Raw genomic sequence first — 18,362 nt, 5'->3', positions numbered from 1 at the left:
AAAAACTAAAGCCATCAGACCTTTCCGCTAAAGACTGGTGGAAGACACTGCGAACATTTGTCCCTTCTAACACAAATAACACAATACCACCTCTTTACGATGAACACACCAATAGTTTTGTAGCGGATGATACAAGTAAAGCGGATACGCTCAACCAGTATTTCGCTAGCCAGTGTCCGCTTGATGAAACAAATCACGATCTTCCCCCAATGCACCATACACATACGAACAGTCTTCAGTATATACATATAACACCAGAGGAAGTAATTGACTCAATTCAATGTCTAAATGTAGGAAAAGCGTCTGGTCCTGATGGAATAGATACTAGAATCCTAAAAGAAGCAATGCATCAATTAAGCTACCCCTTGTGTGATTTGTACAAAATGCCCTCTTGTTGGAAACTTGCAAATGTATGCCCAGTTTTCAAAAAAAGCGATCCATCCTTAACGTCAAATTATCGAACCATATCACTGCTAAATACAACCGAGAAGGTCTTTGAAAGAATATTGCATAAACACATTTTTAATTTTCTTCATGCAAATTCTTTTTTTGCACCGACTCAATCTGGCTTTTTGCCTGGTGACTCCACTGTCAATCAGCTGACATATATATACAACACATTTTGCAAAGCACTTGACAATGGCCTTGAAGTCAGGGTTGTCTTCTTCGATATAAGAAAAGCATTTGATAAAGTTTGGCACAAAGGTCTTTTATTTAAACTGCAACAAGCAGGCATTCGAGAAAATTTATTATCGTTTTTGTCTAATTACCTTTCTGATCGTCAACAAACAGTAATCTTACCGGAATCGTCCGGATCAACCCCTATTGAAATTCTCGCCGGAGTCCCTCAAGGTTCTATTTTAGGACCACTTATGTTATTAGTATATATTAATGACATTATTACTGACATAAATGCACACATACATTTGTTCGCTGATGATACCAGTCTTTTCATGGTCGTGAATTCGCTTAACAAAACTGCAGCCGTACTGCAATCGGATATCGACCAAATTTCTAGCTGGGCTAACAAATGGATGGTTTGTTTTAACCCCTTCAAAATCCGATCAATGATTAATGATTATTTAATAAATAAACCAAATCATCCACCATTGACCATGCAGAACATTAATATTCCAGTTGTTGATATCCATAAACATTTAGGTGTTTTTATGTCAAATGATTGTACATTGCATGCGCACATATCCTTTATAAAGGAAAAGGCATGGTCACGAGTTCATATAATGCGTAGATCAAAAACAATTCTTTATAGAAAAACTCTCGAGAAAATATATGTTTCGTTTATTAGACCAATCATTGAGTACTCAGACGTTGTATTTGACAATTGTACGCAATACGAAAAAGATGAACTAGAGAAAATACAAACCGCGAATAACAGCCGGATGAACAGGTCTAGTCTCATTAGAAGAACTTTATAATGAATTAGGATGGGAAACTTTCAGCCAACGAAGACGTAAACATAAGCTTATATTAATGTATAAAATGAAATCAAACAATGTTCCGAACTACTTATAGTCCCTTGTTCCCGCAACAGTTGGGTCGCGTAGCAATTACTCATTAAGAAATGCGTCACATCTCCAGCCAATTCAAGTGCGAACGTCACTGTATTCAAATTCGATTTTACCGTCCACTGTATCCGAATGGAATAATCTTCCAGATGACGCCAAAATCGCTGAATCTATCCATTCCTTCAAAAGGCTTATTAACATTGATCAACCGATTCAAAATCCCATATTCTCGTACGGCGAAAGACGCTCTCTAACATTACACACGCGCTTACGTAAAAAGTGTAGCGTCTTAAATGACCATCTTTTTAGATGTAATATTGTTTCAGCCCCATTATGTGTATGCGGACTTCAGGAAATGACGTCACATTACTTTATCGAATGCAATCAGTACGCACATGCTCGCGGCGAACTTCTTAACACAATATCCGTTTATTCCGTACCCTGCATTTAAACAATTCTATTTGGAGACAACACGCGTGACTACCTAACTAATATTAAAAAAGCTGATGCTGTTCACAAATGTATAGTTTATAGTAAGCGATTTGATTCGTAAATAAGCTACAGAACGACTCTCAACCCTTTTCTCTTCTTTTCCGTTATCAAATATTTCAAAACTACTTTTATCTTCTTCCCAGAACTCTCCTTCATCTCCATATGTCAACTTAAAACTTGCTTTTTACAATTGAACCACTATACACGGAGTTAGTCTCTTTATTTAACTGTTAGTATTGTTTAATGATTCAAATCCGATCATGTTCGCCTGAAAACATGTAATTGTATTTGTATAGGGAGAGGAACTATATAAGACATTGTCTTTCGTTCTAATCCTATTCAAACATGTTCATTGTATAAATGCTACATGTAATGCTATGTAATAACAAATGCATTGCTTGAAATAAATATGTTTAAACTAAATAAACTATATCTGCATATTGGAAACTTACCAAAGCACAAAATCTATTTTGAATAATTACATCCATATTTTTAGTGAGTGCGATAATTTATTTACAGATACAATAAAGCATTTGTATTTTAAATATATAATTAGTATCCCTGTATCTTGTGCACACGTTAAAAGCATTACAAAATATCGTCCTAAAGAAATTATATGAATGAAAAAAGTAAGCAAATAATTGTGCATTCAGATGAGGTCCTTGTGTTTGCTTAACAAAATCTGCAGTTCATTCGTCCTGATGTTATCAGTATAGGATTTCAGTTGATGAAAAACATTCATCAACAAACATTTAAATTTCAGTTAAGTGAAATTATACGATCACATGGACTTATTACCAGACCTTCAATAACGACCTAACAAAGGGATGCACTTTTATGCTACACCGTAGTATAAAGCGATGTTTTCAATGTGAATGTAGAAACCAGTTCCGATTTCTAATGACTACTTTGGCAGGTGCTAAATTGCAATTAAGATGAGGGTTATATTGTATTTGAAAGCACACAGTTTAGCTCGTGATTACTTTAACATGTTATCAGACATTGCTTTCAGTAGCAAAATTATTATATAAGTATTTAACCAGAAAACAGTATGCATATAAATATGTTATAACTCAAAAGCACCTGTTTTTAGCTTAGCGTTATCATTAGAGGAAATCTTTAAGATTGCTAATACGGTGATTCAAATGAGGTGCAATTTCTGATATTATTTTAGCAATGTTATTCAGAATAATTAGATCGCCGCAAAATGGATTTGATGTGACACAAACGGGAGTTGTCTCAAAGAGTATTTGACATACTATTCCAATGTTTGACCATTCGGATTTGTGTCATTGTACTATTGTCAAGAAAACTGTGTCTCAAGAATAAGGTGTATACAGCAACACATTGATTGGAAACCAATGTACCTATTTGAAACATTGACAGTGTCTATCTTATAACATTAATTTTAAAAAAAGTCTCAGCCAAATACTATATAACAATATCAGCACAGTTTTTATGTGACAAGTTGTATATAACCGGACGATTAAAATAAAATAAGATTTGACGTTTGTGTTTTATAAATGATGCAGGCAGTTCTGTTGTCGTGATATTAATGAAGGCTTATTTTAATATGCGTTTTTTTTTAAATATTGTATGTGCATTATGATACAACATTAGTAATAAACAAAAGTATCCAGAGTATCAGGATCCGCTCACCTTAGAAGTTTTGCACAGTCTTATATTTGATGATAACAGTCATATATTAGATGACTATAATCTTATGTAGCATACTAAATATTACACCAAAAACGTACTGGATATTGTCCTTATAGAGGAATTATTATTGCTTATTAAACCGATATGAAAAAAACAACCTGAGACGTGGTAAGTTTTCAGTCCAGTTACACAGTAAAACTATCTAGTCTGCCAATAAGTATTACGTTTTGTTTGTATTATGACGTCAGCGCTGAGTATGGTAATAGACCTATCCGGGTTTACGCTAAACAAAGCTCTACTAGCGCGGTAAAAAATAACACGGTCAATAGCAATGGTAGTATTTGTAAAAAAGTAACGGTTAATGTGATGAGTGTTATTAAAAGGAATACACGCCGATCAGATTTTTTTGCATCAGAGTATTTGTAGTGTCTCTGATAGCTTATTGCGTTATACATCTATTGTAGTAACGGTTTGTAGTTTAGTGATGTAAGCCAACGTTCTATCTGCGCTAAAGTACATGTGTACCACATAGATTTATCTAAATATTCACAACTTCAGGATGGCGGATTTTTTTAAATTAGAATCCGTTATGGGAATTTTTTTTAGTTTATTAAACCGTCGAGAGGTATGGTGTTGCTATTGAAATAGAACTATATACGCGCATGGTGTTTGCCGTAGTAAAACCGTCAACAAAATATTTCAAACTAAACTTGTTACAAATAATAAGACAAACAATATAGGGTTTTTTGCCATAGATTTGTAAGAAATGTGCATAGTCACTCTTTTTAATAATTATAATATGAACTAATATGAACTATTTACTAAAACTTATACCACTATTATACTTATTTCTATTAATAACTGATACTATTGTCTTATCATATGTACCAAAACAAGAAGCGTATGCAGATCTGACATTGGCATTGTCATTGTGTTACATATACGTTTGTATGTAATTCAAGCAGCTCAACATGTTCTGAAACACATATTAAACCTTTGGCAGTTTTAAAAATGAGTGGAAAATAATTTCACAGGGATGGTTTTTAATGAAACAAATTTAAGGGTGCATTTTGATTTCAACGAAACATACACCGAATAATTGGAAACATTGTTAATTGTGATAATTTAAGCATTCGGCTGTAACTATACCATGTCAGAACAATCGACGATGTTTAGATGATGTTTGAATTTGTTTACTCAAGTGAATAGCATGTCAGAATTGCGAGGAGAGTGTTTCCCGTACGATTACCAGTGTGCGGTTGCACAGGTATAAAACCATTCTAAAAAAAGCATTTCTAATTGAATATTGAGACATGTGACCTTTATTTGAGAAAAATCTCATTCATCAACATTTCAGAGTTAATACACTTATAGAATTACTCACATGCAGTGACGCGCACATGATATAAACATGTAATTAATCAGTGTTGGTTTTCCCGCTTCCTAGTTTGTGAATTATGATGTTTTTATTTAATTAAAGAACTTAAACATGTGTTTATAAATAGGTCAGTTTTTTATAGACCTGGAAAAATGCGTTTCAGTGACACACTGATTTGAAGTATTTATCGAAATATGATAGGTAACGGATGTATATCAAAAGTCTTGCTTTCTGTTACTTCAATCACTTTCCTGATAGGGTTTGTCCTAATTAATGTATACAATAATGGTCAATCTATAACTCAACGTGAAGTGGGGGACGTACAACCCTTGCTGCAATTATATCACAGTCGAGTGGCTGACAATATCAAAAATTTGAATATAAAACAATCTTCTTATTGATTAAATTGCAGATTAAGTTTGAGGAAATTGCTCCACACGCAGTGCTTATACCCGATTGTTCTCGGCCAATATCGGGGTTTAACTGTTATCAGCTACTGTGAATATTAAGAGGCTGGTATTATATTGTAATGAACATGTGAAAGGTATCGCTAAAACATTTTTGCCACCACTTGTAAACATTCAATCGAGCGCTTTTAACTTGTTTCATAATTGAGACAGTGTGCATAGACACAAGATAATAAACAATGGTGTATTTTACGAATAATATCGTGGGCTTAAAAGCCTTGCAACAAAAGCGGGTTACAAATTGAAATACTTTCAAATACTTAATGTAGAGCCTGATTTTCATCAAGTATCATATAATGCTGGTCTGCAAATGGTAATGAATAAAGTTCAACATGAGAATAAAATGGTCTTATTAAAAAAAATAAAAAATATATATCTTCAAAGTCAATAAAAGAACAAACTTGACTGAGTTGTATGCAAATATTTTTGGGGAAAAAATACATTACCTTCATGTCAGCTTCTTAAAACATTATGCATACGTCATGCTAATGCTAATTATGTATGCGATGAACCAGTCAACAGATATCAGTAAACATCCCTGTTCCCTAGCAGCAATACGATATAAAGCCAGTCCATATGACAGTAATGTACGCCATTTAGTATAATCAGGGTCTCACAACGTTAAAACACCCACAAGTTGGATTTATTTAAGAAATTACTAAAACATGTTTTGTTCAAGCCAACGAAGTATTCGGCAAGTAATGTTCTAAATAAAAATATGTTTGTGTTTCTTTGCGTATATATGCTAAATTTACACAATATGTACATGTACTTTGGTACAATTGCCATGAAGAGTATATTAACCTGTTATATATTTTCTGCGCATTAAGTTTTGCATTAAATGTTCCAATGCGATGTAATCATATGTATGATGTGTATTGTCAATACTGTAGAGAAAGAAGGACTCTTGATTTCTATAAAGGACCTGTGGTTATTATAATTTATCTTGAAGTGATTCATACTGATCTATCTTATAAATGTGCCAACTTAAAGTAAATTTGCAATAAGGGACATTACTGTAACGTTTTTAAAAATCTCACTGACGTGTGACTGACAAATGTGTGGAATTGGCTATAATAAAACCCTATGTGATTGAGCATATATGTTTTATATTTATATTGATATTATTTTTACGTAATTAAAGTTAAAGCCCATGGTAAAGTGATGAAAATCAGACATCGCAAAGAGACGGTTCAAAATTGCTTATTGACAACTGATTTATAAATCATCGACAAACAACCTTCCCACTATTCGTACATAACGAAAAACAAAACTATTAAAGATGTTATTACATATTGACGTCGTGCGAAATTGAATATGTGTCGGTTTGATTTGTATCGAAATGTTATGATTATTGCTTGTGACATAGTTAAATAAGAAGTTCAGAACTGTTATTAAGATGGGTGAATCTATGACAGGCAGATTGATTCGACAACATAACAAGAAACACTATAGAGATAGTTACTCGCGTAACTTTCAATAAATCAAACAAAAATACATATATTGTAAGAACAAGCTCCTGATCGAAAAAGTTCGATTACATAAATTCAATAATTAAATAAGGCCATGAAGTAATTAATTATGAAGACAATTCCGACTCTGTAAGAACGAACGTTTTTATGTGTATACAGACATATATTCCTTTTTGTTCATGCAGCGAGTTAAAATGAATTACGTTTAAATGTAAAATTTTAAAATCAAATTAATATAAAAACTTAAATTTGAATCAAATACGGTTAATCCTACAAAAATGACGATATACCGATGTTTTATTTTCTTGGTACGATACAATATTTAAACAATACTATATATGTTCGAGTTGAATTATTTGTGATGAAAGAAAACACAATTATATTTACAGCATTATCACTATCTAAACAGAATGCCGCAATTAATTTGGAGTGCTGGGTATTTATGTCCTAGTTCAATAACTTTATTTAAAAAAAATATGTAGACATCGTTTCTTATGTAAGTCATGCAAACCAAACTAAACAGCCTGAATCGGACTAACAAGTAGGGATAAGTGATTTGTAATGCTAGTGTTTCTATGCACGCGATAGCGCCAGAAGCTTTTGATAATATATTTAATTAAACCCGTTAAAATTCTTTTTTTATACTTGATATTGCCACGTGCAAGTAACCCAGCTTTCCTTTATAAGTAGTCATGACATTTCAGCATGGTATCATTAATTTTTCGTGGCAAGGGACTTTCAATATCATATAACTCGAGTAAGCATATTGATTTCAAACTGCAATAGTTTATGTTTAGTTTGTTATAACCCGAGGGACGATATGCATTGCTTTTAAAGAAAATGACTACATGACTAAACGTATCATACCAAATCAGTCGTCAATAACAATTAAATATTTGCGAACGGTCAAATACTTTTTAATTTGAATACGCCTCGTAAAATATCATTTTAGGCATTCAATACATGTTTTGACACAGGTTAATATGCTAACCAAATAACGATGGACAACACAATAACTTTTATGGTTTCGATATATAGACAATTTCGAATAAAGAAAGTCGGTATCTGTAAAAACGCACGTTCTTACAGAGTCTGAATTGTTTTCAATGTTTTGCAATACATTAACATTCGTTAAAGGAAGTTATTTTGTTTAGTTACAATTACTAGATACGCTTGTGTAAACTACTTAAATAACTATTTTGGTTTTAATTATAACGATGTTTAAACATTCTTATATAAGACATGACGATGACGAGAGCGATGAGGGTGGCGACAATTACAACGAATATGATAATTCACGAACAAACCGATTTAAAATAACGTTCGGCAAATGTATACGGCAAATTAGAAATCGCAACAATTCATTCACACAAAGCCATGGAGACTCAATTGCAATAACGATCACTTATTGGTCCCTATGTGTCAACAAATGTTCGAAACGGTTTGTATAATATTAAATAACTATATAAGTCACTCAACATACAGATTTTCAGTTGTATTGTCCTTGTCCGAATTTCCAAGAAATATCTTCTCTAAAAATCGTTTCGTTCTCTTAAACGAACTCGTTCTGTGTTTTTGTTTTGTAGGCGGTGTCTCTAGAGCGTTGGAGTTAATCGAGTGGCACTTCAACATGATCTGTTTATGGATTCCAACCAGCAGTTCGTCCACCCGGTGGTTCAAGGCAGCCGAGGTCTCAATGTACTTGCAATCGTAACCATCGGCAGCCGACCGACCCTCTAAACATGCAACTTGAAATATGAATGATATGTTCATAAAAAACATATGGTACAATGACATTGATTCGAAATCTCAGCCGTCGTGCCTTACAGACTATAAGCATTACCGTCAAGAAAAACGCACACATGAACAACACATCTTAATAACAGGTAGCAGGCGGTTTAAATTGGTGAAACGCGAGATCTCTGGTTTATGAAACAAGATTGGTGAAAAGGTAAACATTATCGCGTTGTTCTAAGCAGAATTGTCAAATAAATCGAAAATGAAAATACATTTACTCGAATCATTCAGTATGCCCAATGAGCATTAAATGGTGCAAAAACCCGGGATTATCTTTTAACATATAAAAAAGACGTGTATATTTAAACCGAGATAAGTATTGTGTGCCAATTCGAGTATCTGATAAAGCACATCTACAAGATGTTTTTGTTGCACATATAGTTAGATTGAGCATCAATGTTTGTAAGTTTATGTTTAATAATTTCAAAACCTTACCCGACGTATAGGTAACACACTTTCCCTGTAATTGGTTTTCAATTAACACAATCACAAACACAAATAAATATATTTTGTAACAATAACTAGGAATTGGAAACATTTTCAATCAGGTAAATTAAGTAATTTCTACTCTGAAACGTTGAACATCAAATTTAAGAACATGCTATTATGAATCATTTTTTTTAAACATTTATCCACTAAACATTATGATGCCTTTATATAGAATATCACTGTTTGAACCTCGTTAGCATCTATCTTGATTCGTAGGATACTCCTATCGGAACTTAATATCGGGAATGTAGAGAGTGTCTTTTTCAAATGATCATAACTCATACACAAAAATGCTGTTTCCTTATATGTCTACCTCCGTAGTGTTATTTCGCCCCCTAGTGTTCAGAGTTCTTTTTGAGCTCACCTGAAAACAATGTGCTCATAGTGGGCTTTATTGATCGCCTTTTGTCCGTCGTCCATCGTGCGTCGTGCAACGTCGCCATGTGAATTGTTTAAATTCTAGAGGACACATTTATTGACCAAACTACATTACATTTGGTTAGAAGATTTGTCCAAATTATATCTTGGACGTGAAAAAAGATGGTTCCGTTTGGGTGAAAATCATGGCCGCCATGCCAGGGGGTGGGAAATTTTTCTTTATATGACCATAGTAAAACCTTGTAAACACTCAATAAGTCACAGTTATTGTCTGATCTTCATAAAACGTGGTAAAAATATTTCATCTAATGACGAGTTCTAAAATGGATTCGTTTGGTTGAAAAACAAGGGGGCGGGGCATTTTTTCTTATATGGTTATAGTAAACCCTTGTTATCAGCATAGAATACGCATTAATTTTCCAATCTTCATGGAACTTAATCAGAAAATTTGTTCTTATGATATTTTGGATGATTTTAAAAATGCTACCGGATTGTTGAAAAATATTGCGGCTATAGGGTGAAGTCTTTTTCCTAATATGGCTATAGTAAAACTTTGTTTACACTCTGAAAGTAACATTTATAGTCTAATCGTTATAAAACTTGGTCAAACGCGTGTTGTTATTATATCTTGGTTTACGTTTGAAGATGGTTCCCGTCCGTTGAAAAACATGGTCCGAATATTAGTTCTTATGATAGCTTGACTGTCTTAAGATATGGTAATGATTCGTAGAAAAATATGTCTCCCAGAGGGCGGAGCATTTGTCCTTGCACGGCTTTATTAAAAACAAGAAGTAAAAAAGACCAATATTCAAAAAACTCGGTCACAACAAAAATAAATCCTGTCAGTTGAAGAAACATAACCGCCATGGGCGGGGAATTTTTCAATATCATGCTCTAGTAAAACCTTCATCACTCTCAAGAAGGACCATTTTAGTCCAATCTTTATGAAACTTAATGGCACATTTGTTAAAATGATAGCTCGTCTGAGTTCTAACATGGTTATGGTTCGTCAAAAATATGGCCGTCTGGGGGCTGGGCATATTTCCGTATATACCTATAGTAAAACCTTTCTAACTCTCTTTGATAGTTTGTCCAAGTTTGAAAATGGTTTCACAAATATCTCAACTACTGCCGAAAGTCGTTCAATTTCTTGAAGTCTCAGGTGAGCGACCGTGGCTACTTGTTAACTTGAATCTGTTACATCAAATTGTAAAAATGTGATTTGTCAATCTGTTGAAAAGTCCCTTGAACATGTTACAGGCCCCTTACATTATATTGGTATTCGGTAAAAGTTTTTAAGAAGAATGAATATATTGCATGCACAAATCTGTCTTGTTGAAGAACGGTGTATTTACCATCAGCAGGTATCTTCCTTTTCCGAGCAAGATCAGCTTTATTGCCTACAAGAATAATAGCTTTATGGGCACCAACTTCCTCTCGGAGCTGCTTTAGCACTTCTACGGCTTGGTCAAAGCCGATTCGGTCTGTTGTCGAGAAAACAACCACAAACGCATCAAGCGAAAGGTTTTCCACGTTTTCCTGAAAAATAAAAATATGATTAACTAGAACATCGAACACAAATTACCATATTGTAGCATACTTAATTTTAATTGAATTTGAACAAATGCCAAGGCAACAATTATTCCACATCTACAGCAACATCTTCTACCCATAAGAGTGGTTCAATATATTGTATAAGGTATTGTTCAATGTCAATTGTGTTTAAAAAAAACTGAATACGATTTACACATAAATCTATTAACAAAATCTATTATCGTGTGTCTTAACAAAACGTTAAACAGATTAGCGTGAGCCAATATTATAGCACCGTTGCTTTAAAAAAGCGACGGTTTTTTAGTTTTTGTTCCTTTAAGTTTTTCGGGTAGTTTGGCTGAGAAGTGTTTCGTGTATTTGTTCTGACGCTGATTGCTACTCCGTGTGCTTCTTATTGCTTCTTATCTCCTTGACCGCATATATGCGTCTTTAAGATATACGAGACTCCTTTATGTAAACACATAACTCAGATAATTTGTAACGATATTGCACTTGTAAAAGGAAACGTTGTTAATAACGATTAACAATGTTATGCATAAGGCCATGCAGCAATTGCAAGTTAGGATATTATGAGAACTTGACTCGAGCAGATAAGTGCAGCAAAGTGTATAACTATGATGTCTTGATTAAACAATCGTGTTTATTAATCTAGGTATAATGGGGTAATTGATGTGTTAAGCTTTCATACAGTTACAATGCTCTTGATCTGGTTATAATAAGCCATTGAGTAATTCAATTCTAGTGCAAATGAATGCAAGTTTAACTTATATTATTTCATATTTTGAATATTTCGTTTATTTCATGTGCATAGATTTCGTAAAATTATGTATATCTAAAAGTCAGTATGCAATATTAATCATCATTAATTACAAAATAGTTATCGTCAAAAATAGTGTTAACATTAGTGTAGAATATATGATTGTTTTCGTTTTTTCATGTCTTTGCTCTTTCTAGTTAAGCGTATACATTCGTATGGGACTTTTGTTACTAATATTATATATTATACGTGTATTTTGAACGTCATTCTTTCCTCGAACTTTCTGATATTCTGTATAGTAACACATTTCAACCTTAAAACGAGTGAGAGGGCGAAATATCAAAACAAATTCCATGTTTGATTACCTGAAAGTCTTCTGATTGTACGAATTCCAAAGTTGTTTCCTCGCCATCGACCTGTAGGGTAACCGTACGGTCGTCTTCGGATTGCGCTGGAAAAAAACAAAAATCGACAAAATTAAATAATCTTAAATCGCCCCGAAAATCAATAAGTGTATGTTCGCTTGTTTTGGTGATCAAATATATTAATTAAACTAGTAAATAGCATTTCGTCATTCTTTGGCGCTTATTTAAGGTGCAGGTAAATAAGCACATATATTTGCACATTTAGAATAAAATACTTTCATATACCGGTCAATATTTGTGCATTTTATGGTTGGATTTGGTTTGGTACCAATATAAATGCTTGTGTTCATATTTATTCAAACGCTGATTAAAAACGGAATACAAAGAATGCCCCTTTTTTTAACACGACCCTTCCAATCGATGCAAGTTGAATATTTTAGTCAATACATTTGATAGACAATAAGTAATCAGGCCTAAAACGAAAATGATTTTTAAAATAGGAAATATTTCCGCAACAATGGAGGTCATATTATAAACAATTCATGAGGTTTAATTAAAACTACATCTCAATTTTTTCATTGTGTTATTAGCTAAAAGCATTTGTGTTTATTTATTTATGTTCACACCGTTTCGTATCCATTATGGATTTTAATAAATATTCACTGAAAACAAATCCCTTTTATAAATAAACTTTGCCGTTTAAACCTTTTTCAAAGTATAAATGTAGAGAAAGACTATATGTCTTATAAATCTTACAAACCAAAACAACCGTCTACTTGATCTCCAGCAAATAACTTAATGTAAGGGAAGTACACGAAATCCCAAGCGAGGTATATCTAGTATAAAATATTTATAAAGAAGTTTGATCAAATCTCTAACTTCATTCGCATGATATTGAATGGAAGCAGTTTTTTCGAAACATTATTAATTTGTGAACATGAACTTAAAACCACTCCATATGCACTACTAAACAATATATAAGCGTAGTTGCATTTTCAGGTATTTGTATATGAAGTTTAGTCAGAAAAGCCAAATGCTCTCTGAAGTTACCAAGCGAAAACTGTTGTCATATGGGAAACCATTTTATTTATTCATTTGAATCAACTTGGTGAATACAAAACAAATGCTGTGACATTTCCAGCATAAATTATTCCGTAGTTATTACCATTCCAAACCTTATCACATTTATCAAAAAGTGCATACTTGTTTTCCAATAACACGCTACATGCACACGGTGTTCCAGGCCATTTCTTTAATGGGTTTTTTATGAACTTTGTTAGCCAACCATGTACAACTTTGAGAAAAAATATTTGTTTCAACCTAATTATATCATAGACATTGACTGTGATTTAAGGTTAGTAAGAAACAAAAAACAATAAAACGTTGTTGCATTTTTGTACATGTGACATCAGGTTATATATATACTCAATGTCACATCAATCGCCAGACGAACTTGTCTAAATTTCCGCTTGTTAAAAGACATGCAATAAAGCTTTTAATTATTATGAAAAGATTGCGTGTCAGTGAAACATAATTAAGGATACTGGTTAAAATGCGATATATTACATGAAAGGCTTTGATGCAGAGATAGTAATTAATACAAACATGCTATCATTAAGTGGTCATTTAAAAAAGTTAGCTTTTTTGTATATTCATACCTACCTGACTATTCAATGTATGCGCTCATAACACTACATAACAGACACTACTTAGATGATGCACACTTCAAAAGAGTTCATGTTATAAATGTTTAATGTCTTGGTAACAGTTTTTTCAGGCAATGTCTTCATTTATTGCTCTACTTTATGTTTATTTAAACAATCAATCAATTGTTCGGCGTGAGTGGGACATAGGCAATCCTTATATCAATTACATAATGTTGGAGAGGCTGACGATATCATCATATTGAATCAGAAACTGTGGTGAAAAACGCTCGACTGATTGAGGTAAAATACTTGCTTAAAATATTACATGGATTGAACTTGTAGATTAATTTCGAGGAACTCGTTCAATATGTGGTTCTTATACGCGATATCGGTGTTAATGGAAATAAGCAATTACATTTAGTAAACTGTTGGTTTTGAAATGTAAAGAACATGTTAAATATCTAACAAAGAATAGTTGTATATTTATCACAAATATTCAATCGAACGATTTGAGCTGATAAATATTTGATTATTGGAGCCATTTTCAATAAATAGACAACAGCAATTTTAGTCATCTGAAACAGGTTAAAGTGACTTCAACTGATAACTTGACAACAATCTGACACAAATTTCACAAAGAATCTAAGCATGCAGTTCTGACATACATACGATGAAGAAAATATACTTATGGAATATTTCTATTTACGAATTATCTATCTAACAAAATAATCAAAAGCACCTTTGTTAACGATTTGTACACAGAGAATGTGTATAAGAGAACTTTAATTATCTACCTGTCAACAGGTGAAATCAATGTGCGTGTCTGATGTTAAGTAGGATTGGGAATATAACTTGGCCTGTCGATGATTTGTGTCTTTTGTTTCCTAGAATTTACAGGATGTAACATCATTGTCGTATTGTGCGTATTGGTCTACGCACAAACCTTGCCACTTACAATGTCTGTGGCGTGTAATTTTTAACTTTGAAGATATAACTAACGTAAATATGATGAACGTTCAAACATGTTCATGCCGTTCGTTAAAATGACATTGAGATTACCGTGTACAAGTTTGGTACATTACACATGTGTAGATATATATTTGTCGAAAGTTCTACAGCCAACACAGCTGATTAAATCATGGAAATGTGTTACGTAATGACATATGTATTGTCCAGTGCTGTATGTTAGTTTCTTTCAATAAAAGACCCGCAGTTAATAATATTGTCACTCCTGGTGATATATTTTAGGTTTGTATATTATGGTTTTATCTTTGAGGTAATTGGTTATTAGCGGACATTTTAGTTTTGAATTGATTTGATGACAGCTGTCGTAGTTAATGATATCGGCATATGCGATTCATGAATGTTTAGTGTATTTCGAAATGTAATTAAACTATTGTGAACATTTTTCAGATGAAAAAAAAGTTACATCATTTAACACTCATAAGGAACTTTTCAAATCTGCCTTTTGAGCACTCACATATCAATAATCATCATACATCCATACCACCACCCGTTCACAACAGCAAACCAATCAATTTGTTATCATGAAAATGGTTACATTTTTTACTTAAAGCAACATAGAGTACGTGTCAACGGAAATTGTATAAATGTGCCACTTACAAAGTGTAATAAACAATTAAAACCGATCATGTACAGGCCCAATTATTTATCAAATAAAAAGTAAATACCGTCATGTTCAAACAAATAGAAATAAAAGTAACAACATACCTTTATGGCAAAAACTATTGCTCAATCTTTAAAACAAACTTACAAATATTGAAGTTTCCGCCTCCCAAAAACTCAGATGTCATAAACTGATTGATTATGGACGATTTGCCAACTCCTTCTGCTCCTAACAACAGAACGCGATAGTACTTCGGTAGTTGCTCCTCGGTTTTTGTCATAACCACAGGTGGTAATAGATATGTATTATCGCCATCGACGCTATCTACGGTCACTCCTGGTTGACTTGAAGCCGCCACAAACTCCGTTGCACCTTTGCGCGTTTTAAACGAATCACCGCGATTAACTAATCCTTTCGATGTCGTTTTAAATGACCGCACCCTTCGGAGCTCGCCACTGGCCCTTTCAGGTCGCTCACGAAAGGAACGCGCCCTTCTAACGCGCCGATTTTCCTCATAATTTCCATCATCACTATTACTACTTCCGCTCCCATCCATTTCTTTACTCTTAAAATTACTTTCCTCAAGAAATGCCGGATTGCACGGAACACTAAGAAATTGTTCAAATACGTCCGGACTATCGGACGAACCAACACTTTTTCTTCGCGTTCTGTTGCTATTCCATCGTTCCCTCCCAATGTCGTTCAATTTCTTGCGATTTACTTGAAACGAGTACGAGCGAACTCGATGTTGTGACTGCAAATGGACGTGAGAACTATTAAAGTCTGCTGCTATATCCGTACCGTCAGACAGCTCTGAGTGCGTGTTTCCAATATCCAAGCATGCGCTACCTAAATACTCCGATTGGCGCCTGTTATGTGAATTACGGAGTAGCTCGGCCATAGTCTCTTACAAACAGGTTTAAATCCAACGAGTGTAATAAATTATTACTACGAATATCAATAACTGAATACAGCTCAATGAAACAGGTTCGTATGTTCGAAAATTAAAATTTCCAGTTCTCAAAAGAATCGTAAATATGCATGTTTATTACAGATGTGAAGCACGTAACGATACAAACACACATTTGCATAATAGATTTCCACACAAAAGCGGCAAATCGACCACAGATAATTTGATATACGCATTAATGACTCCAATAGGAGAAGCCTTACACTACACGTAATTTGTCCGTATTAATCGTTTGGCTAAATATTATGAATAATAATATCCAATATTTGTTATGATAAATATCGAGCAGTCATTAATAAATTATTGGTAACACAATTGCCACTGCCTTATCCCGCACATGCATTAACGCTCTCAATATGTGCCTGAAATCTATACAAACGCCTTATAGCAAACATACTGCAGTCAAGAATTAAGCTTCAACTGTTGCCAATTGTATAGATCGATGTAATTATCCCACATTGCTGTTTAATTTCGCATTGCAAATGCCAAGACCGACATTATACACTGTGTCTTAATTTCTGTGACACGCTGCACGTAAATAAACAGTATTTGTCCACTGTATGAATACTCCAAATGAAGCAATTAACAACTCGCAGGTTTTAAGACACCATTCCCGTCATCAACATAATAGAAAACTAAATATCCAACCAGTTCTATTTGTTATCTCTTCCGCCCACGTCTTAGGTGTGATTGATTTTCAATACAAGATCATTCTTTTCATCGATGCGATACAAATAACTTGCACGCCATGCTTTAGGAGATCTTTTTACATGTAACGGATCTTCGAATCAAGTCTATAACGCAACTAGTTCTATCGCAATTCTGATAAAGAGCTAGCATTTCATAAAAAACTTCGAACGGAACCAGCACAAATCTCACTGTTATTCCAGTTAATCGTTCACTTCCTTATTGACGTTTTCACTTATCCTAGTATTTTTCAGTATTGACTTTAATTGCATAAGTTTCAGTTTAACTAAAGCTGTCTGAAAACCAACGTATTCGTACTTTTAAAAAAAGATAAAGGAGAAACAAATGTATATCTTAAATCGGAAATCAAACAGTCTTCCTCCTGATCCAAGATACGGCACGCTTTATCGTTTTAACACTGGTGATATGTAATGTGAACTGACGACTCGTGTAATCCGATACACCTACATCTGGGTCCGGTTTAATGAAAAACTACAAAACCCGACTGTAGTCGGTTGACTGTGTGGTCGACCGACGCTCGTCGGTCGCCAACTGACCACTCGTCGCGTTAAAGGAGCAAGTTGCCGCGTCGCACGACGGTGTGGTCAGTCGACTGCGGTCGTGGTAGTCGCTATTTTTAGGAAAATTACCACTTCCGCCATGAACATTCGACGGCGAAAATACACGCGAAAAAATGAAAGACGAAGACAGCAGCGATTCGAGGCAGTGCTATTCGTGGTCCAAAAAAGAGATATATATCCTTTTAGAGCTTGTTATCGAGAACAAAAACTTGCTGGAGGGAAAGCACGATACTGTTTTGTCCATATTTGTCGAAATATTTCATTTTGAATCGTTTTATTTTGTACAATACTTTTAAATGTGAAATGTGCATTTGCTTTCATGAATTTGTTTTCATTTAAAGAAAATAATTCTCTAACCATTATTAAGAAATCTTACTGTTTAAAAACCGCTAGTCCTTTATTAGAGGCAAATTACCGGACAATACAATATAATAATTATTATTTATATAACTAAACATATTGCTTGATTATAGCTGGAATCACCGAGTTTGGACGGATACAACAAATCATTGTTATC

At 33.7% G+C, this 18,362-nt stretch overlaps 1 protein-coding gene across 1 annotated transcript; it reads right to left on the bottom strand.

Annotated features, from left to right (window-relative positions):
- Positions 1 to 4,983: 4,983 nt before the first annotated feature.
- Positions 4,984 to 17,559, bottom strand: LOC127846646 (uncharacterized). Its single transcript, XM_052378081.1, has 4 exons — positions 15,755 to 17,559; positions 12,335 to 12,420; positions 11,014 to 11,197; positions 4,984 to 8,730 (listed from the first exon to the last, which is right to left on the bottom strand). The coding sequence occupies exons 1-4, from the start codon at positions 16,506 to 16,508 to the stop codon at positions 8,465 to 8,467; spliced, it is 1,290 nt and encodes a 429-aa protein (XP_052234041.1). The 5' UTR covers positions 16,509 to 17,559; the 3' UTR covers positions 4,984 to 8,464.
- Positions 17,560 to 18,362: the final 803 nt, after the last annotated feature.

Source organism: Dreissena polymorpha, chromosome 9, assembly GCF_020536995.1.
Source record: "Dreissena polymorpha isolate Duluth1 chromosome 9, UMN_Dpol_1.0, whole genome shotgun sequence".
NCBI classification, from domain to species: domain Eukaryota; kingdom Metazoa; phylum Mollusca; class Bivalvia; order Myida; family Dreissenidae; genus Dreissena; species Dreissena polymorpha.
This window is presented reverse-complemented; position numbering and strand designations above follow the sequence as displayed.

What these genes read in the sequence shown, in the direction of transcription:
- LOC127846646 (XM_052378081.1), bottom strand. Translation starts at nt 16,508, where the DNA reads ATGGCCGAGCTACTCCGTAATTCACATAACAGGCGCCAATCGGAGTAT. An exon ending in AGGCGGAAACTTCAATATTT is followed by an intron (nt 12,421 to 15,754) that starts GTAAGTTTGTTT and finishes GTTTTTTTCCAG; the next exon opens with CGCAATCCGAAGACGACCGT. An exon ending in AAGGAAGATACCTGCTGATG is followed by an intron (nt 8,731 to 11,013) that starts GTAAATACACCG and finishes TTGCATGTTTAG; the next exon opens with AGGGTCGGTCGGCTGCCGAT.